The sequence below is a fragment of the Sitophilus oryzae genome, unplaced genomic scaffold (assembly GCF_002938485.1).
Source record: "Sitophilus oryzae breed Bouriz unplaced genomic scaffold, Soryzae_2.0 scaffold_1620_pilon_pilon, whole genome shotgun sequence".
NCBI classification, from domain to species: domain Eukaryota; kingdom Metazoa; phylum Arthropoda; class Insecta; order Coleoptera; family Curculionidae; genus Sitophilus; species Sitophilus oryzae.
Genome location: NW_022146304.1, coordinates 2028618 through 2048942, shown reverse-complemented (window position 1 = coordinate 2048942; position 20325 = coordinate 2028618). Strand labels below are relative to the sequence as shown.

Below are 20325 nucleotides of genomic sequence, written 5' to 3'. Positions count from 1 at the left end.
TCTTCATTTCTAGAAAATGTTAAATATGGCAAAACCCTGACATTTTAGTCATATACCTACTTCTCTTATAAAACTCACCATTATTTTTCTCCCAGAATCCGAAAATCAATTAATATACAGGGCGTTTCATTATAAAAAACACAACTTTGATATGTAGGTAACTTTTTTGGGGACACCCTGTAGAACTATCTATATTTTTAAAAAGTGCTCTGAATTAACCTACATATTCTCACAAAATTTCATTTCAATACAAACTCTCGTTGTCCTTGGAGCCTCCGCGGCGTATGAGAGGCGCCACCCTGTATATTTTGGCTGATGCTCCCAAAAACTTTAAGAAAAATCGGCGTCAATAACGCTCTCTAGGAAAAAAACAGCGTTACGGTAGATAACTCGCGCTTGGCAGTCAACGTGTTAAATTTGCCCTTATTTCAATAGTAGAAACTAAAAATGTAATAATATACAGGGGGTTCCATTAGAAAATACAACTTAAATATTTTGTATTAATTTAAGACGCTTTGTACCTTGTGAAAATAATTTCAATTGTAACTCTCTACTAGACCTTCAATTTTTTTCCAATTCTCAAAATTTCTAAATATCTAATCATTTAACTAGAATCACCCGAATCAAATAACGTGAATAACCCTGTGGAATAGACTAATAAGCTCTATCAAACTGAAATGTAATACCTAGATACGCAACAAAATATAAAACATGGAATTACATTACACAAAACAGCAGTTTCGCATATTCTTATTATCATCAGTACTATATTTTCATCGCTATTATTTTCTCTACACATCTCTACCCTCTCAAGCTTTTTGATATTACAAATTTAAACAGTTTCAACTAAAAATATCAGAAATAATGTACCTAATGAATATATTGGATAGACATCCATTTCAACCACTGTTTGATCGAAAAAAACAGCGGCAAGTTACCGTAATATACATTGTATGTGTATACCGGCATTTCTTAGTAACTTGACGCCTTTTGTTCAACCATACGGTATACACCAAAGTAAAATAACAATCATAAAATAACCTGACAACACTAAGTACAACTCTGTAAACTGCTACAAATTTAGATAAAATTAATTAAAGTTTTAATATAACCCTACATATCAGTATCATAGATATAGTCCGCATCATATAGGATCTTTTTTTTATTTGATTTAGTTCAAATCTGACTTTGGCATTTGTTTTTGATTTGAAATAGACCAAAAAAATGATAATAAAATTAACCAATGGCTGTCGATCCTGTCAAAGTCGACATTTAAATAAAATAATAAATAGCTGATAATCGAATTATTAGCAGAATTTTGATAAACATTATTTGAAAAAGGTGTTTAATTTTTAATTTTACAGAAGTATGCAAATTTTCAGCCGTCTAGATAAAATATTAGAGTTCAACCAACCCCTTCATGAAAGGCGGACTCTCACGACTCGTCTACTTGGCAAGTACACCAATATTTGCGTACTTGGCAAGTATCCCCACCTGTCCCCATTTTGTAAACAACATTGGCCAGTATGGCGCTCACACGACGTGTTCATTTCAATAAGTACGCCAGCACAAACATTGTTTAAATCCTTGGCATGTAAACGGTATAGTCGCATCTATGGATACCGGTCGTCCCGAAATTGTCGTTGCTAGTGATTCTTTTTTCTTTTTAAGTTCTTTTACTGTACACTGCAATACGATTTCTATGTTCTGTATGTTTGGCCATCCATATGAAGGGCGCATTTTCGTATAAATCCATAAATTCCAAAACAGCATCATTTGAAGACTACACACAAGACTACTACAAAAATTGTTTATCATTTATTACTATGGCAGGCCTTATTTTTAAAGAAAACCGTATAGAAAAAAATTGTATAGGAATGATGGGTCATCTCTAATAGGAGAGTTAATCATAGTGTGCATCCCGTAAATAAATGTATTTACAACAAAATTTTACAACCAAGTTTTTATGAAAAAATATCAATTTATTCAAAATATTCAACTAAATTCATGAGCACCAGATAAATATTTGACTGACAAACGGACTACCATTAGTTATTTTTGCTTCTACCATGAGAATTAATAGATAAATTAATTTGTTAATAGATAAATTTAGATAAAATAGGTACTAATGGTTAAATATGTCAAAAACAATTTATTTCATTTAGATGGCTGAAAATTGGTAAACTTATATAAAAGTACAGAACAAACAAGTTTTTAAAATAAACTTTTTCAAAATCCGATCAGAAAATTTACTTTTTCAGCAATTAATTGATTTCTAAATGTCAAATTTGACAGATATTCCAAATGCTGTCCTCCATTCGCGAATTTCAAGTTCCAGAGCTTTACGGCCTGGGCTACTCGAGAACGGTTCTGAAAGGAGCTGTGAGCGATAGCCTGGTGCCTCCATATGACTCTATTGAATGGAGTGAGAGTATCGCGTTCTTGAACAGTTCAGAGCCGCATAACTGCGTGAATGGAAGACAGTAAAAGTAACAGGATAACTTTTCTCGTCATTTCCAATGACATCTTCTTATTCAATCCAATTCATATAAAAAAATGTAGATCAAAGATCAAATTTCACATAAAGCAATAAATAAAAAAAATATCCATATAATGTAATAGACTTTATCTGTGACACTGTATAAAATGTATGTTTCTTATTTATTATAAGAATTAATCCGGAGTCTAGATTTAGAAATAGGCTTAAAACTAATTCTCAATGGTAGATGTCACAATGTAGGTAACAAATCTAGCCTAAAGAAAGTCACATGTAGAATTTTACTATTTAAAACCAACGTCAACATTTATAACGCAAATATAAATAAATAAAAATGCACTAAAAATAAATCAGTCGCCATTTCCTCTTGTGTATGAATCACATTGCCAAACTACAAAAAAGTATTTTTCATAAGTATAGAAAGAAAAACTAGGTATGCTCTATACTCCATTCTCAAATAGCTTTTGGAACTAAGATTCATTGTCACCACCTAAAATGAGAAATACATTTTTAAAAAAATAAATTTTTGTTTTTTTGTATTCTTAATCTATAGAATAGAATTTATGACAATGTCTCTCTAATGGATTTTTTCACTGGTGATTTTGTGACATCACTTTTGGATTACAGAATTAAATTTAAACTTTAAGTCATTGAAATTTAATGTGGGCGTTAACATCCTAACGGTGGATTGGTTATAGTTTTTTTTCATGCCTTCAAAATTTTTAATGTCTGTCAATGCATAAACTTTTCGTACAATATCGGATGTTGTGACACTTTTTTGACAATTTTAATCTAACTTTACTTTTACTTTCTTGTTGGCAACTTTTGGGTATTCATTGTATCAGGAAGTGGCAAATTCTCTTTCCATTTTATATACCGGGTGCGTCTCAAATTTTTTTTTATTTTTTCAGATAAAAAAACGAGACTTGGTATGGTAGCATATGACCTAAATTAGGATTGATTGACGTATTCAATTGTTTTTGGTCACTTCTTATTTCACCGAAAATGACTACAACTTTTGATTTTTAAATGGCACCCTCGGTATATTTTTACTTTATTCAATATAGAAAATAACATTCTGAATAGAATGACATATCATAATATGTCAACTTTTGACATTCTCGCTTAATAAAAAATTGGATTTTAAATTTCAATCTAGATGGCTACGTTAAAAACACTAATTTTTAATCAAGGGGCCTCGGAAGAATAGATTTGATCGTTTAATCTTTTTAGTGTCTTGTCCTGGCCGGTTAAAAGATGCCCAAATCGTATTTTCAATCATATCTCAATTTTTTCAAATGGAACGAAGGTGGCTCATTAGCATATTTGGAAAAAGCATTTTTTTACGAATAATTTGATACCACACACTTGGTATTTCGAGTCAAATTTTTGTTATGAACCGCATATTATAACTCCAAATAAATCATATGCGAAAATGTCAAAAGTTGACATATGATATGTCATTCTATTCAGAGTGACATTTTCTATCGAATAAAGTAAAAAAAATACCGAAGGTGTCATTTAAAAATCAAAAGTTGTTGTCATTTCCGGTGACAGGAAGTGACCAAAAAACAATTGAATACGCCAATCAATCCTAATTTATGTTCTATACTAACATACCAAATCTCGTTTTTCTATCTGAAAAAGTGAAAAAGTTATAGGGGTGAGCCACTTTTGAGACGCACCCCAACTAACAATTTCTGTTTTAAAACTGTCGTAAGAACGTTTACAGAACTATTTTTATAAAATAACAGCATTGCGATAAACATTTAGACAACGTTTATACAATGCTTATAAACCCAAAAAGGGCGCACTTTTGTGCAGCAATTTAGTTCTTTAATTCGTTTTATTATAGTTTCCATAGCTTTTACCGGACAATTACATAAACATTTAAAAAATTATTATAAAATATTATTTGGAATAATTACAAAACACTTTTATTGAAAATAGTTACTTACTAAAGAGTTAAATAGTTTACCAAAATTATGACAATTATCGAGCTAGAATAAAACACTTTTATAAAAGTTGTTTTGTTATACCAGCGGTTCCGATTTTGCTTTGACGAACACTATGAAAGGATGCTTTTGTTGTTCCCACAGAGCATAATTTATTTTTTAATCATCGTTCTGAGAACAAAAAAGCTAAATATCGCGTCTTCTGTCACAATTTTAAAAACATAATATATAGTTATGTCTGAATGTACACCAGCCATATTGCATTTAGCCCTGACCATAAATAGCCAATCTTAGGTAAGAAATTCGGTATGCCATCTGAGGATTGATATTTTACTGCGAGGAAATTTTTTTTGTATAATGTATGGTATTTAAATAGCAAAATTTTCAAGCGCCTTAAATATATTATCTCTTTTTGAGTTTTAAGAGAAAGAATCAAAAATACTATTTCGTGTTTTTCTTTCATTTGGCCTGTACTGTAATAAAATACCGTAAAGGATCCATCCTAGACCACTATATAAATACTTAGACTAGAGAGTTGTGGCGTTTTATTGTGGGAAAATGATTTTTTTTAATGCGTTTAAAAATGGCCGTCGGAAGGTGAAGTGGAAACAACGAAAACAATGGCTTCTATGTTATAAACTACTTTTATCACCTTCGGTGTTCGTATAAAATGTTTTTGATCTTTAAGAAATTTTTATAAAATATTTAAATAATAAGCAATGTTTTAGTTAAGCAGGGGCGTATTTCAGAAAAAAATAACCATATTATATACGTGTAGATAAAAGAGCTTATGTAATATTCGCACTAACTCTATGCATTTGTCAAATTTCGAGTTGAAGTCTTGGCCTTACTGATACTGATAAGATACAAAATGAAGGAATCTGTTATGACATACAGCGTGCCGCCACTTTCAAAATAATATTTCACAAACTTTCTTATTGGGCTTTTGCACTAACATCATTAAACTTTTTTTTAATGCTTGACATGTGTCAATTTTCGTGTTGCAATATTGGCAGTACTAATAATGATAACGTACTCACAAAATGAAATAAAAATTTCCTATGTTCCAATGGTAATGCTTATTTTTGTTCTAAATGCCAATAAGTTTTTGATGTAATATCAATGTTTGTTTTTCGTAATTAAAAGTCCACAAATTTCGCATATATTTTTGAAATCGCTAATAACTACATATAAAAATGCGTGCATTTTCTTTACCTTTTAACGTACAAATAAAAAATCGCAGTTTTCGGTGTGAGTTGTTTACAGTAGGTACATAATATACACTGTGTCCGTAAAGTAACGGATAGATAAAAAAAGATATCACGTGGTACTTCAAATTTTAAATAGAAAGCCCTGTATATTTTGATGAATATCGATAGAGCTGATTGAGACGAATTTAATGATATAAGGGTTGATAGGTCTATTTTGAATGGTTGCTAAGAAACAAATCTTGATGGTTGCTAAGAAACAAATCTTGATGGTTGCTAAGAAAAAAACAAAACGTCAGATTGAAAATCTAATAACATCAACTTGTAGAGCAGGAAAAGTAGCAATGGGAATGTGAAATTTGCATTGTCGCATATCTTTACAAATAAAATGAGAAGAAAATAAGATTGAAATCGGGAAAATTCGGTGTTTCCCAAATATCATCGGAATTTTAAAAATTTTAAAAAATCATATTGCCGGATTCAGCAAGGCGCAGCTTTTCTCTAATTTAATTATCTTTGGAACTCTTCTGGTTTATGAGATCCCTGTAGTGTGCAATGCACACTGTGCATTCTTATATGGGACACCGTGTATGTACGTAATTTACTGCATCTTAATATCCTGTGTTTTTGTCTATTTTACATATACATAGTGGTCAAGGGTAAAAGAAATTTACCTGACTCCGGCTCTGGTATCTCTCAATAGGTTTTTGCTTTCGTTTACATACGTCCGCGTCCCTTCAGGTGGAGCATAAGCCCAGGAGTAAATAGTCGCCCATATGACGCATATTCAAATTAATTGTTTTATATAAAACACTTATAAAACAATAACAAAACGGTTAGTATCTATGTTGATTAATTGCTCCGGTTGCAACCGTTATATAAATATGTCGTAGATGCGGCAACAACAGAACTAATTTGTGTTTAGTGCAACATATCTGTTTCAGAAACCTAACCTCATTATTATTCTATTTAGGATATTTTAACGGAAAGCTATTTGAAGCTTAAAAGTTCTAGGATCTTGGGGAAGCATATTAGGAAAGCGATCATTTATATTATATTTTTAAATAAAGCCCTTAGCGCCACATGTAGTACATTAAGACACAGCCCACGTTCTAATATTGTTTACAAGCTTTGTGTTCTTTTCTGCATTGACTATATCCTCAGAATGTTCCTCATCCTCACGTAATTCATCTAGCTCTATTTCTCAGTTATTTATTTCTTCTTCGAGATCTCTCTTCTGAACCTCGTTAATAAAAGCATCATTTTCAATGGAACTACTTCGTTCATCAGCAATTGAAGAGAAAACGTTTTGTTCACTTGAGTCTTCTTCCTTTACAGAGAAAGCAACTGTTTCACGAACTTCGGTAGCTAGGATATTCTGGTAACACTTTTTTACCCTTCTGTAAAACGCACCACTTCTTTTATGTTTTTTATTATTTTGAATAATTTGAGATTTTTTGACATGATAAAGCTGTAGTATATTATGACAAGATCAAAGTAGAAAGTAATGGCGTGCAAAAATGTCTATACGTTTTATAAATGTATTATCAAATGCTTTTGTCAGAATTATTTTTTTGTTTTATAATTATTCCATTAGGTTTTTATTATGACAGTGTTTGTATTAATTATATAACCATTTTTTAAAGGTATTGTCTGAGTAAAATATGCTGTTTTCGGCAATAATATCAGAAAGAAAACTTTTATAAAATAATTTTATAAATATTTCGCATGACTTTAATAAAACAATTTTATATATGTTCGCAAACGAATGACCTAGTGTCGAGTAACAGCGGTACAAATTTATTGTAAAACAAATTTGTTCGGTAAGGTAAAATGTCGTATAAAATACATTGTATAAACGTTTATAAAACAGAATTAAAATTTGTCGTAAGACTGTTCCGTATTTTTGCTTTAAGAACGTTCTTCCGACTAACTTATAAAGCAAAATCATTTTAAAAACTAAAATATTTCACTTGCAATTTTAATACAACAAAATGGTTTTTGAAGAGAAGTAATAAAGTAATTATAAAACAGAAAAGTACCGAAAGTTAAAAATTATAAAATAAGTGTGCTACTTGGGACCCGGTATAGATCATACCAAATAAATTTTAGTCGTGTGATTAAGCTTGACCGGCACAGCGTTTTACATATTTTCTTTTAATCAAAATATTTCACAAACAAAAATAAATAAATTATAAATATATAAACAGTTATTATTTACATCAACAAAACTCAACTCCTTAACAGCATTTAAGGGAGATAAAGGGCGATTACTACCGCTTTCTCGTTCAAAATATTCTAATAAGGTTGCGATGAGTTTTTTACAACGGCTATTAAGCTATCTTGTAAACTTCACACTAAAAGAGGTTCTAAAAAGAACAATGTTCGACTACAAGGTCTGCTAGTAAAATTTTTTAAGCTTAAAGTATCACAACACAATTTATTTAAACCAAAAACTCGTAATACAAAACTAGAGTGTCAAAACGAATGACAATGTCAGGAAACAAATAAATAAATGTAGCAACTTGACATTTTTTACAGCAGAGCTACCAATTCAATACCCAGCGGGAAATTTAAATTCCAGTTAGTCAGACCGGCGCCGAATATGTTTATGGTTGGCAACAATGAATTTAAAAATCGGGCCCCCGATTACGTAACTAAAAGTTTAATTGGTATCGCTTTTATGTAAAATTTTATGTTGTAAAATATTACCGCTAAGTAAAAATCACGGAAACCATTATGGAAATGATCATCAGATATCGGACGAATGAAAATACGCCTTTTTATCCGTTCAGATAAATATAAATAATATTCTTCAACAGAAAAAGTTATTTTTAGAAAAAGCCTGGAATTATGGAATTATTTAGAAGTAATGGCGCACCTCATTCGCCTGGGCGGATTATATGAAAAAGGAAAGATGTAGAAACAAAATATTTTATGGGTATATGTGGGTAGGTAATGTGCACAATTTAAAATTATTTTGAAATGTATAGGGTGTTTCAGAATTAAGATATACCAAAGTTATATTTTTTCTTATGGAACACCTGGTATTTTATTTCATTTTTGGATTCTTGGGCCCAAAAAAAGGTATTTATTATAAGGGTTAAATATGTTTAAAATCTTTGGTTTTTGAGATATTTAAATTTGCATGCTACAATAGAATAGATTATTAACACCCTGTACATTACTTTTCAGAATTAGTTCTTGTGCTGAGTTTAAAGGTAGAGAAATAAATTTTACAGAAAAATGTTATTCCTTCCTTAAATGTATACAGAGGGGTATCAAAAATTGCTGGTCTATTTTAAATATTTATTTTACATAAAAACTTCGTTATTTCAATGCAACACTATGTATTTTTTAAATAAGTCGAAGCAGATTTAAATGCTCCTTCAAACTATATTAGGGTTTCCTATACCTATCTGGCTCAGATTTTGAATAAAAAGCGATTTTTCAATAAAATTGTAATCAAGATGGCTAGTGTTGTCATTGCAAGTTTCTAGTGACAGTTAGTAACTATTTTCAAAATCGAAATTACTTTAGGGACTTATTTAAATTTATACCAGTTTACTTTTATTTAATTTACCTACAATAGTTTAATAAATAATATTTATTAAATATGTGTATATTATTCTATCAAGAAAAACGAAGAAGTAGTTCCTTGAATTATTTTACGATGACTTGTAGATTTATGGATTTTCTATAAAATAGCCAATTACGGCAAATTCATTTTATTCACTTCCAACGACAGGATTCCGCCTAATAGGTTTTTTATAAACCACACTACCAGCTCTGTGAAATAGGACAAGAAGTTTTTCAGAGAAACGCTTATCAGGAAGATTTCTATTTGGATATCTTTGAGCATAAGCCCTTGAGGGCCAGAAGCAATTTTCCTCACAAAATAATATCACTAGTAATATATCTATTCGTTCCGCCAGCAGATACTGTTTTATTTTTCTTCATAAAATATTAAACTATTGACTTATTAAACTATTGTAGGTAAATTTAAGTAAACTGTTATAAATTATAGATAATAATGTCCATAAACTAATGTCGACTTTGAAAATAGTTACTGTCACTAGAAAATTGCCATGGCGGCACCAGCCATCTTGAATACAATTTTATTTAAAAATCGCTTTTTATTCAAAATCTGAGCTAGACAGGTATAGGAAACCCTAATATAGTTTGAAAGAGCATTTGAATCTGCTTCGATTTATTTAAAAAAGTACAGGATGCTGCATTTGAAATAACGAAGTTTTTATATAAAATATATCTTTAAAATAGATCAGCAACTATTGATAGCCCTGTATAAATTTAAGGAACAAATACCATTTTTCAGTAAAGTTTATTTCTCTATCTTTAAACTCAGCATAAGAATTAATTCTGAAAAGTTATGTACAGGGTGTTAATAGTCTATTCTACTGTAGCATACAAATTTAAATATCTCAAAAACTAAAGATTTTAAACAAATTTAACTCTTATAATAAATGCCTTTTTTTGGGCCCAAAAATCCAAAAATGAAATAAAATACCGGGTGTTCCATAAGAAAAAATATAACTTTGGTATGGATCTTAGTTCTGAAACACCCTGTATATTTCAAAATAATTTTAAATTGTGCACATTGTCTCCCCACATATACCCATAAAATATGTTGTTTCTACATCTTTCCGTTTTCGTATAATCAACCGAAGCGAATGAGGTGCGCCACCCTGTATATTTCTTTTTTAAAAGCTTTTTTTTTGGTTCATTATTATCAGTTTTCAAATATTCTGACAAGTTGTTTTAACATAACGTAAAATCTAATATAGTAAGATAATCATCTTGGCAAAATATGTTCCAATACAAGATTTAAATAGTAACTAAAATATGCGGATAACAACTTAATTTGTGATAATGTTCTCAAAATAGGTATTAGCACTTTATCCCCTAGTAACTTACTTGATTCTTCAGTTGGTTGAGATTTTGAACTTTCATCTTTCACTTCATTTTGTTCATTATTATTTACTACTTCTGTACTATTTTCTGTTAATCGGAGTGCAATCTATAAAAATGAATTTTATATTAATAATAAAGATATTAACGAAAACAAAACTCCTTGTTACTAAAGAAATTTGTTATGAATAAAAAAAATATTTTTTTTTGGAAATAGATATGAAAACTTCCAAGCATATACAAAGAGTGGATCATAAGTAGATTGCAATGTTTCATTTGTAAAAACTTCAAAAAAAAATTGTTTTGCTATGCCAATGCCAAACTTCCATTGTTTTTTTTTCTGATTTACACAATTACAACATCTCGGATAGTTATATCAGTCTCCCTTATCAAATGGATACTGTATCAACCAATGAGTAAAGAAAGGGCATGTAACTCCTATAGTAGTGGCCAAAATTATACCAACTTTTAATATTCTTGAAAATTTTATTGAAAACTTAAAATTGGCGAGTAGTTTATAATTTATTATTATTGTATTTCACTTAAATATTTGTTCACTATGTATACAATTTTTTATCATCACACTATCGTCAAATGGAAATACATTTTAAATTTTTTGCTGGACAAGTTGTACACTACAGAATGCCTGGAAAGCAATAGATGAACATTATATAACCAATTTGCTGCAATCTATGCCCAGAAGGTGTGAAGAGTTTATTTACTACTGTGAAGAGGTCATCAGACAGAAAGGATATTATACGAAATATTAATTATTCTCATGTTTTCTATTTATTTGAAAATATTTTCAAATTAATTTGTAAAAGTTGCTATAATTTTGTCCACAAGAATATACATATTATTTTATTATACATTTTTTTAATAGATTAATCAACTTTTAATGTCCTTAAAATAGACATCTAGACTTTTTATTTAGGTAAATAGGAAAATTGCTATTACTTTGTAGACAATTTTATATTCGAATTTTAAAAGTTGCTATAATTTTGGCCACCACTGTATATACGGGCTGCAGCAGATTTTGTGATATTAGATGCCAAAAAATTTGATTGATTCTATTAATTTAAGTGCACAATTTTTCAAAACATATCTGTAGATATAAAAATTATTTTTTTTTTAATTTTAATAATTGGCACATACTAACAGAGTCTAATTTCAATCAATTCTAATGTAGATACATACCTCCAAATCTTTTAAAATCTCAGTTTCTTTAGGATCTATAAGTGAAAATCTATGGTAAAGAGCAGTCAAATGGGCAAATGTTAAGTTCAAATGGGCATGTAAACCCAACATCACAACCTCTTTAAAATGTGCAGCATACAAATGTGCTACTACATGAAATAATAGTCGTACAATTTTTCTAACTATGGATTCAAATGATGAGGGAAACTCATTTGCTAAAAACCATAAAATATTTTTAATATGCATTTAACTGGGAATATTACTTTTACCATATTTTGTTGGAAATATGTTTTCATCACTAACAGTTTTTTGAATAAATGTCATTACATAATCTATATACTGAGGAGCAGCAACTTTTGTTTTCTTTCCTTTTTCATCAAACCACAAATATGTTCTAAAAAATAATTATTTTATTCTAAAGTAAAGTTGTTTTTAAAGCAAATACCTTTGACCAGGACCAGTCATATCCGGACAAGTAGCTGTTGTACAAAATTCACTAACTGTTCCGTAAACTAAGTTTACATGGTCAAACAAGGCCATAGCTAAAAAAATGCTATAAATATTGGAATATTTTAATAAAATAATACATACAATGTGATGCAAGCCATTCATTATAATCTAAACCAGCTGGCAAATCAACAAAAATCCTCATGTCCATTTCGGGCAACTTTCTTTCCAAAACAGTTGCTTCTAGGTATAATTTTGAATCACCTGATGAAGATTCTGTACCCTCTTTTTCCTTACGCCTAGCCTTGCTAGAAATTAAAAATTAACGTAGTATTTTCATAATTAAACTTACTAATTTCTAAGATATAGTTTGCATTATCTTTTGCTTACCCCATAAACCAGTCCACGGTATCGCGGAGATAATCTGGTAGTCGATCCAGTTTGGATATATTTATTAGAACTTTATTAAAACAGTCTCTAAAATATAGCTGTGTTAATGAATAATAGATATTTAAAAACTCAGCTGATATGATAAACAAAACTTTGCAATAATCACTCTAGCACTGATGTCATTGTTAATATAAATATATTATGTATAAGTATATATTTTTTGTAAGCTTCACTATAATTGAAATCTACATATTACTATTTTGATAAATTGAATAAGAAAAACTATTTTCCGTATATTTTGCAGTATTTTATATGGAAATTGACTCTTACCATAGAATCATGAGATGACAATTCAAATATAAAATATAAAGAACGAATGACAAATCAGTTGAGTGAAAAGTGAAAGAACCCGATTATCCTTCTCTTTTCTTTTTTTGGTGACTTTAGACTCAGAGTGACTAAAAATTAGGTAAAGGTGTGGATCCGGTGGCTGACCTTGAAGCCCATATTTGCTGCATTTGATCATCGATACTACGCAAGCGCACATCGTCGATGTTGCCAAATTGCAGTTTATTTTCGAATTATTTGCAGTTGAAATTTTTTTTTGAGTGTTAAATAATAATACAAATTCTATAATTAATTTTATAATTTCAGATTTATCTTGATATCCAAAAATAAGGAATGACATATAAAATTGAATATATAAAATTGTAATAATAATAACATTTATTTATATATTTACATTAGAATTAAAAATTATCATTCACGGATTTTTTCTTAATGGTTTTAAACTTATTAGAATTATTTTATTTCTTTCAAGTTATTTAATTTCTAGTTATTTACAGGCAACAATAGTTTTAATTATATGTATTGATGTATTGAAGTACTACCATGACTAGTCTTATAGAACAATATACGTCAATGGGAGATTACCTCTCGATGAGAGGTAACATTTTACCTATATGTTACTAATATAATATATATTAATTATTACTAATATATTATATTACATTGATTATAATGTTTGTATCATAATTTTTTAAAAATATGAAGTTAGTGGATTAATAGCAATTTTAGACATATATTTTATCGAAGAGTGTGGTGATAAGACTAAAATAAGCTTTATGTTTTATCTTTTTCTCTTTAGAAGGGAGATGGTTTGTGTCGTAGAATACATTACAGTATTTAATATCGTGTACTTTGATATTCTTTTCTTAATTTACTGTAATTTCTTGTTTCCTATAATGCCAAATCTTGACAATATGGTGAAGGTTGAGTTTTGATCTTATTAGTTTTATATACCTGCTTTTATACAAGACCAAACTAAGACCTAGTTAGTTTGTAATTTATATTAAGATCTTTCTTTATAATATTTGTTATGTCTTAATCTTAATACTATATTATGCTTTGTCTGGAAAATAAAGGTAAAAATATCTGAATTTTGCATATCCTATTCCATCCTTCCATTAGGAAAAATATGGTTTATAAATCATATATGCTAAGAAAATCACGTAAATTAGGTGTAAGAATAGAGAAATCTTAAGGTTGCAGAAAAATTAATGCAATATATGTATAAGCAGAGAATTAAACAAGATAACCGTTAATGTTGCTGAAGCTGATTGTATAATTTTAATTACGGAGGCTAAAAGGCCTTTTAAGGCCTCCGTAGTTTTGATAGAATGTTAAAAAACTATTATGAACATGACATGGAGCTACAGCATTTAAAAATAAAAAAAAAAAGAAAAACTTGGACACATCCTTTTAATTTCCCGAATTTTTAATAAAGCCCTTTTTAAACGTAGCACAATTATCTAGAGCAATTAGATTAATTATACGAATCTAGAGTTTTATTTCTATTTAATTTTATTTACTATGAAAATACATAATAAGCGTTCACGTGTTGTGCGAAATATTAAAATAATAATATAAATAATATACCGCGTACTATGATTGAAAAAAAATATCGTCAGCGATGACTATGAAATGAAGATCTCTGTCATTTTATATGGGAAATGTCCTCAATCGTCATTTCCCAGCCAACTGGACGCCGTTTTTTCGATTATACGGTATATATTGACAAAAAAACACTGAAAAGCACATATTTGTTTTCTACTGAAAATAATTCCAAAATAACTTGCAATCTGGCAACATCGAAGATGTGCGCATGCGTAGTGTCTGTGACTATATGCAGCAAAAACTCGTTTCAAGGTCAGCCACCGGATCCACACCATTACCTAAATTTCTTCCTGGGAGAGGTAACCATGTCTGTACAACTGTAAAATATTTCAATATGTTTTACGTGTATTTTACACCGAGATGTAATAAAAGGAAAATTGGGTTATACAAGCGTAAATGAGAAATGCCCATCTCTACTATGTTTGGGAAATGTTGATGTCTGTCAGCTGATTGCTGATTGTGGTATTGACAATATTTTGACAGGAGACAGGAATCTCACAAAGAGTAAAGAGGGTTTCTCGTTGAAAATTGTTGTTTCTGCTGTTGTAGATAGACATGTTTATAATATTATTGGTGCGTTTGCACCGTTAGCGCAATTGCTTAGTAGTTTATGGAATTTAAATAATAAAATCGAAAGACATTAAATGCTTTGGAAGTGTATAAGGGAAGACAGTTTCCTTGAACAAAGACTTGTTATACTCTGTTGTGCTGAAAAAACTAAATATATCAATCGCCCTACAGTGAAACAAAATTGTATAACATATTTTCATAGGTAAGAATACTAATGATATTACTGCCATTTATTTGAAGAATTTATTCAGTTTATATCTTTCAGCAGCAATATAAGACGAATTTTAAGAACAAGGAGATAGCGTTCTAACTATCAATTAATTTCCAGATATAATATACCTACTTAATTTTACGAGAACAGCTTTAATTCTGACTTTTTATTATATCTTAACAAAATTTGAAGATCTGTATTTCTTATTAGAACTATATGTATGCGTTTTCTGTAATGGCAAAAGGTGTATAATGAACATTAGCGAAAGTTTTTGCAAGACTTGTTTACTTGGATATTTTGATATAAAAAAGTATGGCATCTTAAACTACGAATGGTGTACTTGTCAAGATAATAAATCTAATTTATTATCACTCACTAATATTAAAAGTGTGAATTGCTCAGTAGCTCAGAAAAATTACTGTGATAAAACAATGGAAGATATGCAGTTAAGTAATAATATTCGAACCACCGCAAGTGGTATAAATGAAGAGTCAATTTCCAAAGATTATGGTCAATCCGAAAAGAAACATGACACTGCTCTAAATACCTGGACGTGCAAACGATGTACCTTGTTGAATAATGAAAATACATTAATATGTGAAGCTTGTGAATCCCCTTATAATCCTGATTTTAACTACAATATTAGTTCGAATGTTGTTATTAAGGTAAGTGTAATTTGCATCTGAGTGTTTTAGTAGTTTTATTTAAATGTTTATACATAATTGTTGTAGATCGGTAGATAATAGTGGGTTGATAGTTTATTCGTTCCAATATTAAACTAATAATAATGTTCATATGAATGTGGAACCTCTTAAGATCAAAAAAATATAATATGCTAGAAATTAATAGAAACAATTAATAATATATATCCTAGATCTAGCTCTATCTAAAGCCGGCCTCAAACAACTTGTGTACTTGGCAAGTACTGAAGTACACCAATATTTGTGTCCTTGGCAAATATACCATCTTTGTAAACAACAAAGGCAAGCTTGGCGCGACGAGAAAAATAATTATTGCACAAGTAAACCACTCACACAACATGTCAAGTGTATGCCAATAAAAAATGTTTGCCAAGTACACAAGTTGTTTGAGCCCAGCTTAATAGAAATATACAAAATACAAACATTTTTTTGTAATATTCAAATTAAAATCCACTTCAATGTGAGATCACCTTGAATTAGGTATTTATATTCACTAAATACCCCCTTAAAACAGATTCTATTCAGTTTGTTTCTTGGCAAGCTTCTAATTGCTAAGGGAAAAGAATTTTACATTTTTTGCAGCATTAAATTTTACATTTTGTTGATCATATGTAGTTATACCGGGTGCGTTTCAAAAGTGGCTCACCCCTATAACTTTTTTATTTTTTCAGATAAAAAAACGAGATTTGGTATGTATATGACATAAATTAGGATTGATTGGTGTATTCAATTGTTTTTGGTCACTTCCTGTATCACCGGAAATGACTACAACTTTTGATTTTTAAATGGCACACTCGGTATTTTTTTACTTTATTCGAAATAAAATGACATTCTAAATAGAATAACATATCGTATGTAGAATAACATATCATATGTCAACTTTTGACATTCTGCTTAATAAAAAATTGTTTTTTTAAAATTCAATCTAGAGTGCCATGTGTATGTTAAAAACACTAAAAATTCTACATCAAGGAGCCTTGAAAAAATAGATTTGATTGTTTAATGTTTTTAGTGTCTTGTCCTGGCCAGTTAGAAAATGCTCAAATCGTATTTTTAATCGTATCTCAATTTTTTCAAATGTAACGAGGGTGGCTCATTAGAATATTTGGAAAAAGTATTTTTTTACGAATAAGTTGATACTACACACTTGGTATTTCAAGTCAAATTTTCGTTACAAATCGCAAGTTAAAATTTCAAATAAACTTTATGCGAAAATGTCAAAAGTTGACATATGATATGTCACTCTATTCAGAGTGACATTTTCTATCGAATAAAGTAAAAAAATACCGGGGGTGCCTTTTAGGAATCAAAAGTTGTAGCCATTTCCGGTGAAAGTGGTGAGTGACGGAAAACAATTGAATACGTCAATCAATCCTAATTTATGTCATATACTAACATACAAATCTCGTTTTTTTTAACGAAAAAAATAAAAAATTTAGAGGGGTGAGCCACTTTTGAGACGCACCCGGTATATAATTACATTTTTCTGATTTTAAGTTGTTATATAATTTTGGGTCTTAATTATGATCCCCTTTGAATTCTTAAAATAAATTTGTACAAAGTGTAAAAAAGTGTACTTGGATCAAATATGCTTGGACTTTCCAACTGATTTAAAATGGGTTAATATGATCCAAGCGGCACGCGTCCAATTGAGACGCGCGCAGCGTTCAAATGTATTTGATCCAAGCACACTTTGACTGCGTCAACTAGGCTTAAGCTTGATTTAAAATCTGTTAATATGATCCAAGCATAAACTTGCTAGAGCTGACACACAGGCATATGAAAAGGACGCTAGATGTGCATAAAAATGTTACAAAAAAAATCTAAATTTAACAGAAACAAACATATCCTTGTCTAGGAGGCCATACCCTCTGCCTGGCAAAGATTGTTTCCAATTTTCCCGTTCACTGTCATCCCCATGAATCCAAGTGACGTCAAATGAGACGCGCGCAAGTGTATTTGGTCCAAGTACAGTTTGTCTATGTCAACCAGGCTTTAATCATAGAATATTCTTTGACACAAATACATCCTTACAACTATCCATCATATGCATTCTATAATGTCATTCTTATCAATATTTTTTTGTAATATTATCCTGCTGGTATCTGAAGAATTTTCTGCTAATATCAGAAGAATATACATGACTAAACAAAAACATGTGCAACAGAAAGTGACCGGAAATAATTAATACGTCAATCAATCCTGATTTATGTCATGTACTGATATACCAAATCTTGTTTCTCTGAAAAAATAAAAAGTTATAGAGATGGGCCACTTTAAAAAACACTCGGTACACTGAAGAGTTCCTATTGAATTGCATATTGTATGACAGTAATTAGAATAATAAAAATAATAAAAAAACTAACCAAACCAAATAATCTTGTGTCCACATATATTTTGCTCTTATGATACGCCTTGTAGTTAGGTTTAATAATATTTATACGAACGCAAAAACACACGAAATCAAAAAATAATATCTATATACAGGGTGGTCCGAACTGTATTCCGGAAACTTTGGCAGCATATTCTGCAGGTAAAAATAAGCAAAAAAAGTTCGTGTAAATGTACATATTTATGTCCTAAAATGCCTAGTTTTGTAGATACAGGATGTAGAAGTTTCATTTTTATTTCGATTTTTTCCAAATAATTTCTGAAGTAACATCAATATTTAGATAAAAATTGGTGTCTAGGAATGTTTTTGACATGAGAAATTTGATTTTGATATTAATAACATGACTCCTATTTGTAGTGAGAGCCACCTACATATGTTTTAACTGTTTCGAAGAGTAATAAATTTTCGTCCGTATCTGTATAAAACTACCGAGCGAAAAAAAATACATTACCGTTATTTTTTACGTAGAAAATGTATCTTGATAAAAATCGCTAAGAGCAACCGTTCTCAAGATATTTAGAATGGAAATGTCAATACATGTCATTATTGACAAAAAAATAAACAGTTTGAGTAGATTTAGAGTTATTTGACTAAAATGATAAATTTGGGAACTTTTTATTTTTTTAAATTATTCATCAATTTTTCTTCAAATAAATGATGATAAAACAGTTTCTGTTGAACTTTTGGCACAAAACATTTCAAATTTATGATTTCAGTCTAATAACTATTTAATCAACATGTTTAATTTATGTATGTCAATGTTATGTCAATGACGACAGGTATTGATAATTATTTCGGTTCCAAATATCTCGAGAACCATACGCCGCTAAATAGCCTTTGATGCTGATGCGGCTTGAAAGCTAAATTTCTTCTTCTTCTCGAGACCCATTACTTTTTACGTAAAAAAACGTCGTAAATGTATATTTTTACTCAGTAGTTTTATACAAGTACTGACGAAATCTAATTTTTACCTAATCCGAGATTACTCTTCAAACCGGTTAAAAATTTGTAGCTGGCGCCCTCTACAAGTAGTAGTCATATTGACATCTAGATCAAATTTCTCATGTCAAAAAACGGCCATACAACAATTTTCATCCAAATATTGACGTTACTTCAGAACTTACTTGGAAAAAAATCGAAATAGAAATGAAATTTCTACACCCTGTATCTCCGAAACTAACAGCACTTTCAGATGGAGCGGAGCGTCCGCGACTTCGTGGAAGAACCGTCCGGATGAGTTCGTCGACGGCTCTGTCCGGATGATTCGCTCTGTTCGCTCTGTCCGGATGAGTTCGTCGACGGCTATCTTGAAAAAACATCCACGCGGACGGTCCGCTTCATCTGAAAGGGGTATAAGCAATTTAGGGCATGCATTTATACGAACTTTTTTACATTTTTTTTCTGCAGAATATGCTGCCGAAGTTTCTGAAATACAGTTCGGACCACCCTGTATATTATGGTATTACCAATATTTAATGGTCAGCGCCAAACAGTCCAAGTAAACATAACCATTACCCTTGTTTATCAGCTGCATTGTTTCTTAATCTTTTTTTGATATCTTGTCCAAAAAGTCATTATACGAGACTATTAGATATCTAAATTTTGTTTATTTTGGGTTGGGTTTATTTTTTGATCTCTAAATTGTTCTGTTTATTTTTGAGTCTTGTATATTAGTAATTTAAAGTTTTATCTAGCTTTGTAGTACGTCTATTCTGGGTTTTCGCTTTAAATTGTTAGGTAGAGATATTTTTAAATCGATTTTCAAAGTAATACACAATTGAATAGTTGATAGTTATGAGTGAACAGTTAACAGTTAGAAGAAGAATGTAATACAGTAAGTTTTGATAGACATTTAAGTTCGTTTTAGTCGAG

General features: G+C 30.0%; 2 protein-coding genes across 7 annotated transcripts in view; one reads left to right on the top strand and one right to left on the bottom strand.

Moving 5' to 3' along the window:
- Positions 1 to 213: 213 nt before the first annotated feature.
- Positions 214 to 12993, bottom strand: LOC115880202 (MOB kinase activator-like 2). 2 transcript variants are annotated; one of them, XM_030897340.1, is made up of 8 exons: positions 12954 to 12993; positions 12624 to 12710; positions 12378 to 12541; positions 12232 to 12328; positions 12056 to 12180; positions 11787 to 12001; positions 10596 to 10698; positions 214 to 2987 (listed from the first exon to the last, which is right to left on the bottom strand). In XM_030897340.1, the coding sequence occupies exons 2-8, from the start codon at positions 12626 to 12628 to the stop codon at positions 2968 to 2970; spliced, it is 729 nt and encodes a 242-aa protein (XP_030753200.1). In that variant the 5' UTR covers positions 12629 to 12710; positions 12954 to 12993; the 3' UTR covers positions 214 to 2967. The 2 variants fall into 2 exon arrangements, with proteins under 2 accessions (XP_030753200.1, XP_030753199.1); XM_030897339.1 differs by lacking the exon at positions 12954 to 12993 and having other exon boundaries at positions 12624 to 12947.
- Positions 12994 to 15058: 2065 nt separating this feature from the next.
- Positions 15059 to 20325, top strand: part of LOC115880264 (calpain-D-like) — a 66464-nt gene continuing 61197 nt past the window's right edge. For 3 of the 5 annotated variants that reach the window (XM_030897448.1, XM_030897447.1, XM_030897444.1), the window contains exons 1-2: positions 15059 to 15351; positions 15415 to 16025. In XM_030897448.1, coding sequence (XP_030753308.1) covers positions 15612 to 16025 — 414 coding nt within the window. In that variant the 5' untranslated portion in view covers positions 15059 to 15351; positions 15415 to 15611. Of the gene's footprint in view, positions 15352 to 15400; positions 16026 to 20325 lie in introns of all 5 variants that reach the window. The other 2 variants (XM_030897445.1, XM_030897446.1) reach the window with 2 other exon arrangements.

What these genes read in the sequence shown, in the direction of transcription:
- LOC115880202 (XM_030897340.1), bottom strand. An exon ending in CATATTTCCAACAAAATATG is followed by an intron (nt 12,002 to 12,055) that starts GTAAAAGTAATA and finishes TATGGTTTTTAG; the next exon opens with CAAATGAGTTTCCCTCATCA. An exon ending in TCAACCAACTGAAGAATCAA is followed by an intron (nt 2,988 to 10,595) that starts GTAAGTTACTAG and finishes TTCTCATTTTAG; the next exon opens with GTGGTGACAATGAATCTTAG.